The 16,037-nt window shown below is 40.4% G+C and overlaps 1 protein-coding gene across 2 annotated transcripts in view; it reads right to left on the minus strand.

The window, feature by feature from the left end:
* Window positions 1-16,037, minus strand: part of LOC140194748 (adenylate cyclase type 1-like) — a 283,950-nt gene that overhangs the window by 76,633 nt on the left and 191,280 nt on the right. For both annotated transcript variants that reach the window (XM_072252008.1, XM_072252009.1), the window contains exons 8-9: window positions 5,163-5,318; window positions 1,868-2,062 (exon numbers count right to left, since the gene is read on the minus strand). In XM_072252008.1, coding sequence (XP_072108109.1) covers window positions 1,868-2,062; window positions 5,163-5,318 — 351 coding nt within the window. The remainder of the gene's footprint in view (window positions 1-1,867; window positions 2,063-5,162; window positions 5,319-16,037) is intronic.

Raw genomic sequence — 16,037 nt, forward strand, 5'->3', positions numbered from 1 at the left:
TGAACAAAGTGGTGCGAGTACCGAGTGTTCTGCACCTTCTTGGCAGCAGTGAGAAGAAAGCATGTCTGGGTGATGGGGATTTCTGACGATGGAAGCTGCTTTCCTGCGACAACATTTCATGTAGATGTGCTCAGTGGTGGGGAAGATTCAACCCGTGATGGACTGGGCCATATCCGCTATTTTCATGTGATTTTCCATTCAAGCGCATTGGTGCATCCATAACAGGCTGTCATGCAGTCAGACAATATAGTCTCCACCCCACATCTATAGAAGCTTGTCAAAGTTTTGGCTGTCATGCCAAATCTTTGCAAACTTCTAAAGAAGTAGAGGTGCTGCCATGCTTTCTTCATTACTGCACTTGCATGCTGTACTCCACCTCTGATCTTTGATGAGGACTGGCTCAGGGACCTCTGTTTTCCTTCTCCCCAAGTCAAGAAGCAGCTTCTTGATCTTGCTGACATTGACTAAGAGGTTGTTGTCACCACACACGCAGCCATTTTTAATCTCCCTCCAGAATTCCGATTCGTCACTCCCTTTGATTCGGCTTACGACAGTGGTGTCATCAGCAAACTTGAATATAGCACTGGAGCTGTGCATAGCCACACAGTCATTAGTGTAAAGTGAGTGGTGCACCTGTGCTGATGCAATGTGGGAAATGTGATTCTAAGCTTCTGCAAATCACAATCTAGCAAAAGCATATAGTTGATTTTAGGATACTGATTGGCTGAAAAATATTAGCCAGAACATTGGAGACAGTTCTTAGACCATAAGACCATAACATGACGGAGCAAAATTAGGCCATTCAGGCCATCAAGTCCACTCCACCATTTCATTATGGCTGATCCCGGAGCCCACTCAACCCCATACACCTGCCCTCTCACCATATCCCCTGATGCTGCAACCAATCAAGAATCCATCAACTTCTGCTTTAAATTGCCTCCACCACAGTCTGAGGCAGAGTATTCCACAGATTCACTATTCTCTACCTAAAAAAATTCCTCCTTACTTCTGTTCTAAAAGGTCGCCACTGAATTTTGAGGCTGTGCCCTCTAGTTCTGGATACCCCAACCATAGGAAACATACTCTCAACATCCAACGTTGACTGTACCTCTCCCTAGAGATGCTGCCTGGCCTGCTGTGTTCACCAGCAGCTTTGATGTGTGTTGCTTGAATTTCCAGCATCTGCAGAATTCCCTGTGTTTGCGCTCTCAACATCCACCTTATTTAATCCTTTCAGCAGTCGGTAGGTTTCAATGAGTTCCCCACACATTCTAAATTCCAGTGAGTACAGAGCAAAAGCAGCTAAACGCTCCTCATATGTTAATCCCTTCGTTCCCATAATCATCCTCGTGACCTTCCTCTGAACTCTCCCCAATGACAATACATCAAGTGTGGCCTGACTAGAGTCTTATAAAGCTTCAGCATTATCTCCTTTTTTAAAATATTCTATTCCCCTTGAAATAAATGCCAATGCTGCATTTGTCTTCTTTACCACAGACTATCCCTGTGAATTAACCTTGATTTTCTTTGAAAACTACCTCCATACAAGACTCTAGGCAAAACATATTGGAAACAAGATATATATATATATATACACAAGATAAATCTTGTCTCATGCAGGCAAACTAAGGGTCCAGTTACTGAATGGAAGTCAGCTTTGAGACTGCTGGATGATTGTTCCTATTCAACCCCCAGGAGATATTGAGACAAACTGTGGATCAAAATGGATGTTTATAATGCAATCTTCATAACTTTACCAAATATGTAGCGCCCAAGAAACTGAATAAAAACACAGAAGACTTTGTGCACTATCCAAACCTTTAAATCAAAATTTAACTGGTTACTTGACTTTATAAACATAACTTACTTTTTTCTCCCTTTCACTTTGTTTGTATGTTAAAGTAACAAAATGTAAATCTGCCATTTCAGACTCTGTTTGCCGAGCTTCAATTAGGCGACTGATGTATCGATTCACTCGAGTTCCTGGAGTGTTATGTATAACATTTGTGGAAAATGATGATCGATTCCTGACTTTTTCAGATGCTGTCCTCAGTGCTCTTCTCTGTGAATAAAACAAGGTACTTTAATTAATGATGGGCTGAGAAAGAATTGTTCTGCTACAATTCTAACTCGGTTTGCGATACCTATGCAGAGTACAAAATTCATACGTTCAGAACCTTATTACCACATGAAGGTTAATACATCAGTTACCAAAAGATGCCATTGTTGTACTTCAGGGAAGTTCAAAATAAATTTATTATCAAAGTACATTTATATCACCACTTACTGCATATTAATTTTCCTGCAAGCGTTCACAGCAAATACAAAGAAACCCAACAGAATCAATGAAAACTCACGCAATGTCAAACAAACAACCAGTGTGCAAAAGCAACAAACTGCAAATTCAGATAAGAGAAAAATAATAATAAATAACTAAATTATATTAAGAATGTGAGTTAAAGAGTCCTTGAAAGTGAGTCCATATGATGTGAATCAGTTCAGTGTTGGGGTGAGTTAAGTTATCCCCACTGGTTCAGGAGCCTGATGTTTTAGGGGCAATAACTGTTCCAGAACCTGGTGGTGTAGGACCTGAGGCTCCCATACCTTCTTTCTGATGGCAGCAGTCAGAAGAGACCATGGCCTGGGTGGTGGGGTTCCTTGATAATGGATGCTGCTTTCCTGCGACAGCGCTCCTTACAGATGTGCTCATTGGTGAGGAAGGCTTTACATGTGATTGAATGGGCTGTATCCATTACATTTTGTAGGCTTTTCCATTCAAGGGCAGTGGTGTTTCTGTATCAGGCAGTGATACAACCAGCTGGTATACGCTTCATGCTGATTCCTCGCAAACATCTAAGAAAGTAGAGGCCCTGCTGTGTCTTCTTCATGGTGGAACTTTTGTGCTGGACGCAGGACAGATCCTCTGAAATGATGATGCTAAGGAATTTAAAGTTGCCGACCCTTCCCACTTCTGTCGCCCATGATAAGGACAGACTCATGGGCCTCCAGTTTCCTCCTCCTGAAGGCAAGAATGGCATTGAGTGATAGTCTCTAATGGCACCACTCAGCTAGATTTTCAGTCTTCCTCCTATATGCTGATTTGTCACCACAGTTGATTCAGCCAACAACAGTGGTATCAATAGCAAACTTACATATGACAGTGGAATAGCACAGGCAGAGCTAAGTAGTTATGGCACCCAACAGCGACTCCTTTGCTTGCATCTTCAGAAACAGCTCTATTTCCATCTTTAATATCTCTATTTTTCCCTTTCAGGGTGCTTTTGAAGAGCCTGACCTGGAGTTACACACTGACTACAGTTCTTTGTGGGAATGGGACCCGATCTCGGGGTTCCACAATCGGCCGCTATTTGGCATGCCAAAGTCGCAGTCTAAGACTTCGGCACGGATTCAGAAGTGTGGGATCTTGAGGAACTGGAGACGGGCGGATCAAGGGTCGGTGTCCCCTCGGGAGACCCATGTGTTATTGGGGGAGTCGGAACATCTGCTGTGTGCCTGGGGAACCGGGATCTTTGCGATCTTCAGGCACTGAGCTCAAAAAAGCGATGTAACGGACTTTTAACATCGTAAAACAGCGATTGTTTGTTATGTCTCCCCGCTCATTGGAAAATGAAGTCACCTCTTTCTCCCTTATTAGGACAGAGAGAGCCAGCAGCATGCCAAATTATCGGGTGAACAATGTAGTCTTTGGGGTAACTGCAAGTCTGTGTCCTTGCTATTACTTTGTGCATGCTTGAGTGTTGGTAGCAGGTGCGCTTTAGTTTTGCCGGTAGGGAGGGGGATTGATGCTCACTGCCGCTTATGCGCGGAAGAGAGGGAAGCTGGGGAGGGGACTTTGGGGTTCTTACATTTAACTGTCATTCATTCTTGGGGGACTGTTCTGTTTTCGTGGATGGTTGCGAAGAAAAAGAATTTCAGGATGTATGTTGTATACATTTCTCTGACATTAAATTGTATCTTTGAACATTTGAAAGGATAAATGAAGGGAACAACAAAACGATCAGAGCCAAGGACAGTTTTAGGTGTCTTGAAAAGTAATGCACCTTTAAGAGTATAACATTGGAAAAGAAAGAATATTCATGGTGGAGCACTTGCAAATGCAGGATTTTCTATTGAAGATTATCTTTGAAGAATAATAACAAGAAATATTCTGCATGTGTAATATATAGAAATACCATTTGACAGCAAGGATTCCAAACACAAGCAAATTTACTACAAATTGAAAGCACTAAAGATTAAAGATTAGCTTTATTTGTAACATGTACACTCAACCATTGAAACCTACAGTGAAGTGCATTCACTGAGCACGCAACATTCTGAAGCTGCTTGGCAGCAGTAAGATGTTTCCTCGAGTGGGACATTCCAGAACTACATGACAATCTCATGAAGAGGGGTCAGCCGCTCATGACTCAATAGATTGTGGATCTTAAGAGTTTTCTTTCGGGTTAATTTTGGATGCAGAGCCATTTATATTCAAAGCCAAGACAAGCAGATACTCAGACTACCAGCTAATCAAGGGCGATGGAGATTTGGAAGAAAACAGACACGATCACCACAGCTACAATGCCTTTGTATGGTAGAATATCTCATCACTTGATCCTTGTCAACTTCTATTTCTTATGTTTATTTTTTCTTAACACAAATTCTACCACTTATTTAACTTCTTTAATTATTTTATTTTCATTTCCTCACAAAGCATGAGATTGTTGAAATCCTTTCTGTTGCTATGATTTAAATACAAGCAAGCCATTTTGATTATGTCAATATATATTTAAATATCCTAATTTGCTGCACGAGCCTATATTTAGGTTTGAATTAGTGTCTTCCTTTTGTTGATGTTCATCCACATCTGTGCAACGGCCATTTAGGAAACATATAACAAAGCCTCATCCACTTCATGCCAGCTGGGTAGGGTGATGAGGGCAAAAATAAATAGCAGCTTTTTAATCAGCACAATGGCATGCTGAGAGACTGTTTCACAAGGACCTATAGAAAGCAATGACTTTCAAAAGGATTAAGTATGAAAAGAGGAAATAACATTTCCTTCTCAACACATTCCCTTGTCAACCCAGGATTTCATTAGCTTAAAGCCATTAAACACATCAACAAAAATTAGAATAAATGTATTCAGATATATTGTTTACCTTGTCATCATCTTCACATGTCATCACATTGGAAAAGGGGATTTCGGCTTTGAACATCTTTCGACAGTGCATGAGTTGGACCAATAAGTAGCACACCGTTTTAAATTTCATCCTCTTTGCTGGCTTTATGTCTGAAAGGATCAAGCCTGGAAAAATCTGCCAGAAAGTAAAACAAAAATCAATACATATTTATCACAGCTCTAACAGTGCCATTTTAAGTCAAAGTTATGTATTAAAAAGGTTTCCTTTCAGCTCACACCTGGACTCAAGCTCAATTCAATGAGGTAGCAGGGGATCTGTGAACTTAAATGTAAATGAGATTCAAATCAGGAGACATCAGAAATATTTTCACATAGATGTTCTGAATCTTCATAATTTGCCAGTAAGTGGCCAAGGTAAAAACTTTTCACATTGAGAATAGATGGATTAGGTTAATGAAGTAAGCAAGTTTGAAGTATGATGGGAACAGAATGAGTTACTGAGATTGAAATGGCTGGTTATATGGAGATGGTTTCTATCTGTGTTGTACCAACAATTTATTTCTAGGTGTAACACAGCTTGAGAGGATAGAATTTCACTCTGGCTCACTAATGGAGTAGAAAAAGATTTTATGGAATTCTGACCAGTGACCAATTGGTGATTGATTAGCAGGAACAAATTAAAGGAAGGCAGGGGCAATTGCAGCAGCAATCGTATGAGTGGACAGAATTAGAATGATGATTTTGAGGATTCGGCTCTTTGAGTCTTCAGTGAAGAGAAGCTTCAGTCAGAAAAAGCAAAAAAGAAAAGCTGTAGGTAGAGTTTCTCCCCCTTTCTTCTTTACATTTGCTCAGTTAGAACAGTAGAGATGCCAGGTATGATAATTGAATACTCCTATTGCAGGATGTGGGAAGGCAGAGGGACTTCCAGTGTCCCTGATGACTACAACTATGAGAAGTGCATCCCAACTTTGGATACCGCTAGGACGATGACCTAACAGGGGAAAATCACAGTGACTGGGCCTCTGGCACTGAGTCGGCCTCTGTGACTCAGAAGGGAAGGGAGGAGAAGAGGCACACTGTTGTGATAGGGGATTCGATAGTCAGGGGAACAGAGAGGAGTTTCCCATGGGCAAGAATGAGATTCCCAGTGGCCTGGGCTATTTGGATCAAGTCTCAGCATTTTCAAGTGGGAGGGTGAATAGCCAGGAGTCATGGTCCATGTAGGTACCAATGACATGGGTAAGATAAGTGATGAGGTTCTGCATAGGGAGTTTAGGGAGTTAGGTGCTAAGTTGAATGGCAGGACCCCTAGGGTTGTGACCTCAGGATTGTTACCCTTGCCACGTACTAGTGAGTCCAGAACTAGGAAGACAGTTTAATATATGGCTAAGGAGTTGGTGTTGGAGGGAAGGCATAGGACTCTTACATTATCCGGCCCTCTTCCAGAGAAGATGGGACCTGCACAGAAAGGACAGTTTGCACCTGAACTGGAAGAGGACTATATTCTAGTGGAAAGATTTGCTAATGCTGCATGGAGGGGTTTAAACTGGAGTTGCAGAGGGATGGGAACCAGACTGCCAGAACAGTTAATGCAGAGGTTGTGGAGACAGATATTGGTAAGACCACAGACAAAGTCAGGAATCAAAAGGTTGAGCACCGTGCGACTATGTACTGAGCTGTGTATATTTCAATGCAAGTAGTATTGTAGGAAAGACGGATGAGCTCAGGGAATGGATCAACACATGGAATTATGATATTGTAGCCGTTAGTGAGACTTGGTTGCAGGAGGGGCAGGACTGGCAGCTTAATGTTCTGGGGTTCTGTTGTTTTAGATGTGACAGAGCATAAGCCATTAAAGGAGTGGGGTACGTTAATGGTCAAAGAAAATGTCACAGCATTGATCCATCAGGAGAGACTGGGGAATTCGTCTAGTGAGAATGTGTTATGGATGGATCTGAGAAATAAGAAAGGTATGACCATATCAATGGAGCTATACTACAGACCACTCAACAGTCTTAGGGATTTCAAGGAGCAAATTTGTAAAGAGTTCACAGACTGTTGCAAGAAATATAAGTTTGTTACAGTAGGTGAATTTAGCATTTCAAATATTGACTGGGAATCTCATGCTGTAAAAGGACCAGAAGGGATAGAGTTTGTCAAATGTGTTTAGAAATACTTACTTAATCAGTACATAGAAGTCCTAATCAGAAAGCGTGTGATAGTGGATCCACTGTTAGTGAATGAAGCAGCGCAGGTGACAGAAGTATATATTAGAGGAACACTTTGCATCTTGTGACCAGAATGCCATTAGTTTCAAAGTAAATATGCAAAAAAAAAATAGGTCTGGTCAATGCCTTGAGATTCTAAATTGGAATAAGGCTAATTTTGATGGTATCAGAAATGATCTGGCAACCATGGATTGGGACAGGCTGTTTTCTGCCAAAGGTGTACTTGGTCAGTGGGAAGTCTTCAAAAGTGAAATTTTGAGAGTACAAAGCTCATTACTGCCTCTCGGAATAAAAAGAAAATATAACAATTGTAGGAAACCTTGGTTTTCAAGAGATATTGAGGCCCTAGTTAAGAGAAAAAAATACATAGCAAGTATAGGCAGGTAGGAACAAATAAGGTGCTTATGGATTATAAGAAATGCAAGAGAACACTTAAGAAAGAAATCAGGAGGGCTAAAAGAAGGCATGAAGTTGCTCTTGTATTCAAGGTGAAAGAATATCCTAAGGGATTCTGCAGATATGTTAAGAGCAAAAGAATTACAAGGGACAAAATTGGTCCTCTAGAAGACCAGCATTACAATCCATGTGTGGAACCAAAACAGGTGGGGGAGATCTTAAATAATTTTTTTGCATCTGTATTTACATAGACACAGAGTCTGTAGAAGTGAGGCAAATTTGCATTAATTCATGGACCCTGTACAGATTACAGAGGAGGAGGTGTTTGTGATCCTGAGGCAACTCAGAGTGGATAAATCCCCAGGGCCTAACAAGGTCCTCAGACCGTACAGAGGCAAGTACAGAAATTGTCGGGTCCCTAGCAGAGATATTTAAGTCATGGTTAGCGACAGAAGAGGTACCAGAGGATTAGAGGATAACCAATGTCCCGCTGTTTAAAAGAGGCTCTAAACATAAACCAGGAAGTTATGTACAGGAGGGAATCTGCAGATGGCTGGAAATCCAAGCAACACACACAAAATGCTGGAAGAACTCAGCAGGCCGGGCAGAATCTAGGAAAAGAGTACAGCCATCCTGCCGAACGGTTTCAGTCTGAAACGTCAACTGTACCCTTTTCCTAGATGTTGCCTAGCCTGCTGAATTCTTCCAGCATTTTGTGTGTGTTTCCAGGAAATTATAGGTTGATGAGCCTGACATCAGTTGCGGAAAAGTTATTGTAAGGTATTCTAAGGGAGGAGATAAATATGTACTTGAATAGACAGGGACTGATTAACGATAGTCAGCATGGTTTCATGCGTGGTAGGTTTTGTCTAACCAGTTTTAGAGAGTTTTTTGAGGATGTAGCCAGGAAAAGGGATGAAGGCAAGGCAGTGGATGTTGCCTACATAGACTTTAGCAAGGCATTTGACAAGGTCCAGTATGGGGGGGGGGGGGGGTTGATCAAAAAGATCAGTCACTCAGCATTCAACATGAGGTAGTAAATTGGATTAGACATTGGGAGAGGTCAGAGACTGGTCGTAGGTGGTTGACTCTCTGACTGGAGACCTGTGACTAGTGATGTGTCATAGGGATCAGTGCTGGGTCCTTTGTTGACTGTCATTTATATCAGCGATCTGAATGATAATGTGGTCAACTGCATCAGCAAATTTGTGGATGATGCCAAGATTGGAGGGGTAGTGGGGCAGCAAGGAAGGCAATCATGGCTTCCAGAGGGACCCGCATCAGCTGGAAAAATGAGCTGAAAAATGGTAGATAGAATTTAACGTTAGACAAGTTCAAGGTTTGCACTTCAGTAGGACCAACCAAGGTAGGTCTTACACAGTGAAAGGCAGGGCACTGAGGAGTGTGGTAGAACAAAGGGATCTTGGATTCCAGGTCTGTAATTCATTGAAAGTAATTGCAAAGAAAGCTTTTGGCATGTTGACCTTCATAAATCTATGTATTGAATACATGAGATGGGGTGTTATGTTGAAGCTGTATAAGACGTCAGTGAGACATAATTTGAAGTATCGTGTGCAGTTTTGATCACCTACCTACAGGAAGGATGTAAACAAGGTTGAAAGAGTACAGAGAAAATTTACAAGGATATTGCCAGGTCTGGAGGACCTGAGGTATAAGGAAAGATTGAATAGGTTAGGGCTGTATTCTTCAGAACATAAAAGATTGAGAGGAGATTTGATAGAGGTATACAAAATTATGAGGGTATAGATAGTGTTAATGTAACCAGGCTTTTTCCAGTAAGGTTGGGTGGGACCATAACCAGAGGCCATGGGTTAAGGGTAAAATGTGAAAAGTATAATGGGGAGATGAGGGGAAACTTATTCACTCAGAGGATCGTGAGAGTGTGGAATGAGCTGCCAGTACAAGCTGTGCATACAAGCTCAATTGCAAAATTTAAGAGAAGTTTGGATAGATACATAGATGATAGGAGTATGGAGGGCTAAGGTCCTGGTGAAGGTCAATGAGAGTAGGCAGTTTCAATGGTTTCAGCATGGACTAGGTGGGCCAAAGGACCTGTTCTGTGCTGTACTTCTCTATGACCTTATGAAACATCTCAACACATTTCTTAAGGGGTATAACCCCAAAGCACAAAACAATCTTCAAGTCACTATTGGGATGAAATTTACAAGTCAATCATTAGAAAACTAGGACAGGAGATGGGGGAAGAGAGAGGAGACATTGATGGAGGGATGTTTATTTTTTAATTGGATTGTCCAATAAAAACTTTATGTCGATCTTGCGAAATTTTGATTGCACTGTATACGAAGGGAGAACAGACTAATTGTTTTATGCTGATTACACTTGAGCTGGGAATTAAGCACAAAAATATTATTTTTGAGTTCTTCAATATTATTTGGCATTGAATAGGATTATTGGTAAGAATGTGGAAAACAATGCAGAAGTTCCCTTGGTTGCGATCACTTACTCTACATGATCAGTGGGTAGGTTGCAAATACAGATTTTTTAAGAAAAAGAACATCCAAACCTCAAATACAGAGTACAGTGACATTATCTTTGGGACAGGAGTAGGCTATTGGACATTATATCCACTTTTCCAAACTTTGATTGATTAATTTGGTCCATAAAAAAATGCTCTAAAAAACTATTCCAAAAATGAATTCAAGCTCTGATTAAAACATATTATGCCCATCAAGATTCTATTTGACAATTACCTTACTGAAAATAAAAGTTACCTAAGTATTCTAATTTATTTTAAAATTTATAACTTTGAATTAAATTCTGCAGCTATCAGATAATTCTGAATTCAGGTTTGTCATCTTTGTAAAAATCTAAAGACATTGATCCCATTCCCCTCTCCCTTCTCAGGGGAATAAATTATTTTACTGAGTAAGAAGCATGTAAATGTAAAATCAACATTACATTTCTCTCTTTGATACTCCATACTTCTATATTACCCAACACTAAGGTGTCAACTGATTTTACAACTTATGGGCTCACTTTCAAGGACTTTATAGCACCTGTTCTCAATATTATTTATTACTCATCAATTATTATTATTTTGTTTTTCTTTTTATATTTGCACAATTTGTTTTCTTTTTCACATTGTTTATTAATCTTTCTTTGCGTGTAGTTTTTTTTAATTGCTTCTACTGTGCTTCTTTGTGTTTATTGTGAATGACTGCAAGAAAATGAATCTCACGGTTGAACATGGTGACATATATGTACATTGATAATAAATTTATTTTGAACTTATGTCAACACCAGATACAAGTTCAACATTTTCCCCTATGGTAAAGCCAATTAGTCTTCAGCTATATTGAAGAAATGATTTAAAAAGAATTAACTATCCTCAGATCTATTTTGCATAATTCAATAAAATTCAAATATTGCAGGTTTCCTTATATTTTATGTGAGAACTGTGAATGTATGTGATACCTTACTCTCTCTGTATACAGGAGCGGAATTTGGAGATAATTTATCAAAGAAGTGTCTGAAGTCTATCAGTGATATTCTGTGTAGAGCTATTGAAATAATAAAAAACACTGCTCTAATTACATCCTTGAACAATTATAATCTGATTGATTTCCAAATTGTTTGTCTTATTGGAAACTTGGCAAATTACTTAATCCTCTATAGAGTATCTGAATATTTAAGTAGCAATCAACTTTTCACTTCATAAAATAATACCAATAACAGTAGGTGATGATGCTCCAATCAGTGGTGTCTTAACTTAATTTGGTAAAAATCCCAAGGCATGGATAAAAGCTTTCTCAATCAGAGGTTTATACTGAGTCTTGTGAAACAGATCTCTATGACACATTGGTCAAGGGTGTGTGCTTGAAGGGGAATTTTGATTTTAAGTGAGACAGAGAGAAAGGCAGAAATGTTTAAGGAGAATTTCGAGAGTTTAGAGCTAAGTTGAAGGTGCTTTTCCAATTATTAGCACTACTGAACAGTAGTTGCATCATATACTGTATGTAATGTATATACATATATACAGAACTATGCAAAAGCCTTAGGTACTCTAGATTTCTATAAATTTTTAATTTTTTTTTGTCTTCTGCATTAGTGTGTCAATAGAACACAGGGAATTTTAGATTTCCAAGCACTCATTTTCCAAAATATTGAACGTTACAAAGAATTTTTTTTGTATTTCTTTAAAGAAAGTAACATATTAAATGATAGAACACTTTTCAAATAAAAATTTGATTGCTTTGTACTAGGTATCTAGTTAAGTCAAATCAATTTTATTACTATTTAACTATTTACACATAAAGAACATATATAACCATATCATGTATATGGAAATGAGATGTTTCCCTGAATCAGGATGTAAAGCACAGTAGTACACATAGCACACATTACACACGATAACTTATGAAGGTAAAAATAAAATCTACAGATGAATTACAGATAAATAACTGTGTTAATATTAAATATCGTAAGGTACAGAACAGATTAACCAGTGATACTTCGAATATAATACCGTAGGGTTTCAAGAAGCCTGATGGACTGAAGGAAGAAACTGTTTCCCATCCTGAACGGTCTTGCTTTTATGCATCGTAGTCTCCTGCCTGATAGTTGAAAGTCAAAGAGGATGCTGGATGGATGGGTGGGATCCTTAATAATACTAGGGGCCCTGCGTACACAATGCTCTTGATAAATGTCCCTTATGGGTGTTAGGGTGACCCCTATAATCCTCTCAAATGTTCTCACAGTCCTTTGTAGGGACTTCTGGTCCGATGCTTGGTTGCTGCCATACCAAATGGGGATGCAACTTGTCAAGATGCTCAATTGTGCTCCTGTAAAACACAGTTAAGAGGTGGGGGAGCCTTGCTTGCCTCAAACATCTTGTTCAGGGAGGTGATATTAAGGGACCAGATGAAGTCATCTGTGATGTGAACACTAAGGAACTTGATGCACAAAACTCTCTCTACGGAGGAGATGGAGGTGGTTTGCCTGCACCTTCCTGAAGTTCACAATGATCTCCTCTGTCTTCTCCACGTTCAGGATTAGATGGTTGTTCTCACAGCAATCCACCAGCTGCTCCACTTCTTCTCTATACTCCATCTTGTCATTGTCCTTGATGAGGCCAACCACTGTTGTGTCATCTGCAAACTTGATGACACAGTTTTATCTGGTTCCTGCGACACAGTCACGCGTCAGCAATGTGAACAGCAGTGGGCTGAGCACACAGCCTTGGCGAGTGCCAGTGCTCAGCGTAACGGGCCGAGAGACGTTGCTGCCCACACGGACTGACTGTGGCCTTACTGTTAAGGAATATCCAATTGCAGAGGGAGGTGTTGAGACCCAGTGAGGACAGTCTTCCCACCAGTTTCTGGGGTACTTTGGCGTTGAATGCCGAACTTAAGTCTATCAGTAGTCTGAGACCTCATTTTTCAGGTAGGACAGGACAGAGTGGAGGGCAAAGGCTATTGCATGATCTGTAGATTGATCTGAACAATAAGTGAACTGGAACATACCCAACGTAGCCAGGGGTAAGGTCATATGCTCTATGACCAGCCACACAAATCATTTCATAATGGCTGATGTTAATGCCACTGGACGACAAGCATTTAGGCAGGTTACTGTCACCTTCTTTAGCACTGGAATGGGCTTCGCAGTCTTTCAGAGTTCAACCTGGCGTATTATCAGGCCCCGCAGCTTTGCGTGGGTTGACTCTGGCGAGGGTCTTTCTCACCTCAGCTTCAGTCAGATAGAGTGTCTGCTCCCCTTGGAGGGAGGGGTACATTCTTCACCAGCAGCTTGTTTTGAGCATCAAACCAGGTGTGGAAGACATTCAGCCTCTCAGGGAGTGAAGCATCCTGGTCACTGATGCGCTGAGTAGACTTGTCGTCTGTAATCCTCTGAATCTCCTGCCACATGTGCCTCTTGTCCCTGCTATCATAGAAGTGGCTGCAAATTCTCTGAGAATTCTCCCATTTTGCTTTCCTGATGGAGCGGGAAAGCACAGTTCTTGCTTCACTGAGAGCTGTTGCATCTCCCAATCTAAAGACAGCATCATAATCCCTCAGTCATGCACGGACCTCTGCAGTGAGCCATGGCTTCCGATTTGCCTTCACCCAGATGTGTTTCATGATGGTAACATCCTCAGTACACTGCTCTATGTACCTGGTAACAGAATCCACATATCCCTCAATGGATGCCATAGGTAGCGGCCTCCCTGAATATTCTCCAGGTCATATTATCAAAGCAGTCCTGCAGAGTAGAGATTGCACCCTCAGGCCAGGATTTCACCATCTTTAGAACTGGTTTGGCCCATTTGCTCACTGGTTTGTACGCTTGAATTAACATTACAGATAAGTGATCTGAGAGTCAATGTGGGGTCAAGGGACTGCACTATAAGCACCTAGCATGTTAGTGTGACCAGGCCTAGTGTATTTTCACCTCTGATAACAAAATCAACATGTTGGTGGAATTTTTTAGGCAGGACTGAATTGCATTGTTAAAATCACCTGCAATAATGAAGATACCATCTGGGTGTTTGGTATGAAAGTCACTTATGGCACTGTAGAGCTCACACAGTGCTACTGGCATTAGGAGGGTGGGGGATATATACAGTCCAACACATGATAGCAAACAAGATAATAATGAGTTGAATGAACTAACCTGATTAACTGAAACAGAAACGGGTGTAGAAGGGATCAAATTGGGTGAAGGACAACCAAACTAAAGGTGAGGATGTGGCTGGTGTGAGTTTAACCTTCAAATGATCGATTCTTCCTCCATGGCAAGAGTGAGAATTACAACAAGACACAAGGTGGTCATCCTACATCAGCAAGGTCTCTCCCAAGCAGAAATTTTGTGGCAGGCAGAAGTTTCAAAATGTGCTGTCCAAGCTCTTCCAAAGAAGCACTAAGAAATGGGCAAGATTGAGGACCAGAAACAGAGTGGTTGGCTATGAAAACTGAGTGTAGCAGAATGAAAGATACATCAAACTGACATCCCTTCTAAATTGGAAGTCCAGCATTGTTATAAGCTCCGAGCTCACAGAAGCCATTGGAACACAAGTACATCCCTCTATAGTCCAGAGGGGAGGTTCCTTTCAGGCTTGGGTCTGAATTTCTGCAAATGGAGTTTGCGATCTGGTCAGAGTTAAAGGAATCCTCAATGCTGAGAAGTACAAGCAGATACTCATCCATCACACAAAACCATGGGGAGGTATCTGATTGATCCCAGTTTCTTTCTGCGACAGGACAATGACCCCAAACACACTGCCGTGATCACAAAGAACTATCTTCAGTGAAAAGAAGAATAAGGAGTTCTGTAACGGGTGGTATGGCCTCCACGGAGCCCTGACTTCACCATCACTGAGACTGTCTGAGACTATCTGGAGAGACAGAAGCAAGCGAGACAGCTGAGGTCTGCCGAAGAATTATGGCAAGTTCTCCAAGATGTTGGAACAACTTACCAGCTAGTGTACTCAAAGGCAAAGGAATGACACACCAGATATCGATTTGATTTAGGTTTTTACTGTTTACTGTTCACTGTTCTTTATAGTAAACTTGTTATTTAGAAACTTTTCATTTCATTAGTTTTGAAAGCATCTTTGCTTACAGAATTTTATTTTACATGTGCCTAAGACTTTTTCACCATCCTGTATGTACAGTATATACATTGCATTCTATATGGAGTTTATAGCTAAGCTGGGAGGAGTGTTGTGTCTTTAACATTTCAGAAACATTTTGAGTAGTATTGCAAATATATTGTTTGATTAAGAATTCCTTGTTGTTTATATAATTCGTTATGGGTTATATCTAAAAGTACATGAATGACATATATCATCACACCACCAAGTTATTTGTATGCATCTCACTAAAGTAAAAACAAAACTAGACACGAGTTATCTCTGACATTCTCATGCTTTTCTTTCGATTAGCTTCTGGAGTTACAAAACATAACATAAAGGTGAGCTGTATGCCGGCTTTATGAGCTGTGTCTTCAAATTTCAAAGAAAATGATCAAAGTACGTACATTTAGAAGTTTTACAAGTTGCCCGCAGAATGTCACCGGTTACCATGGTTCATTGACACTATATTGCATTCAACATATAACAACATATTTGGTCTCAGAAATACATTCCACTATAGTTGTTGCATGAATTTTTAAAACTGAGTGCAATGCACTGATGTGCAGCTTCTGAAAACAATCTACAGCAGGGAAATTGATACTGGTAAGCTGTATGATTTCTTACGAAAAACCACCAAGATTACTGTGATGCTACAGTC

The sequence above is a fragment of the Mobula birostris genome, chromosome 3 (genome assembly GCF_030028105.1).
Source record: "Mobula birostris isolate sMobBir1 chromosome 3, sMobBir1.hap1, whole genome shotgun sequence".
Classification (NCBI taxonomy): Eukaryota; Metazoa; Chordata; class Chondrichthyes; order Myliobatiformes; family Myliobatidae; genus Mobula; species Mobula birostris.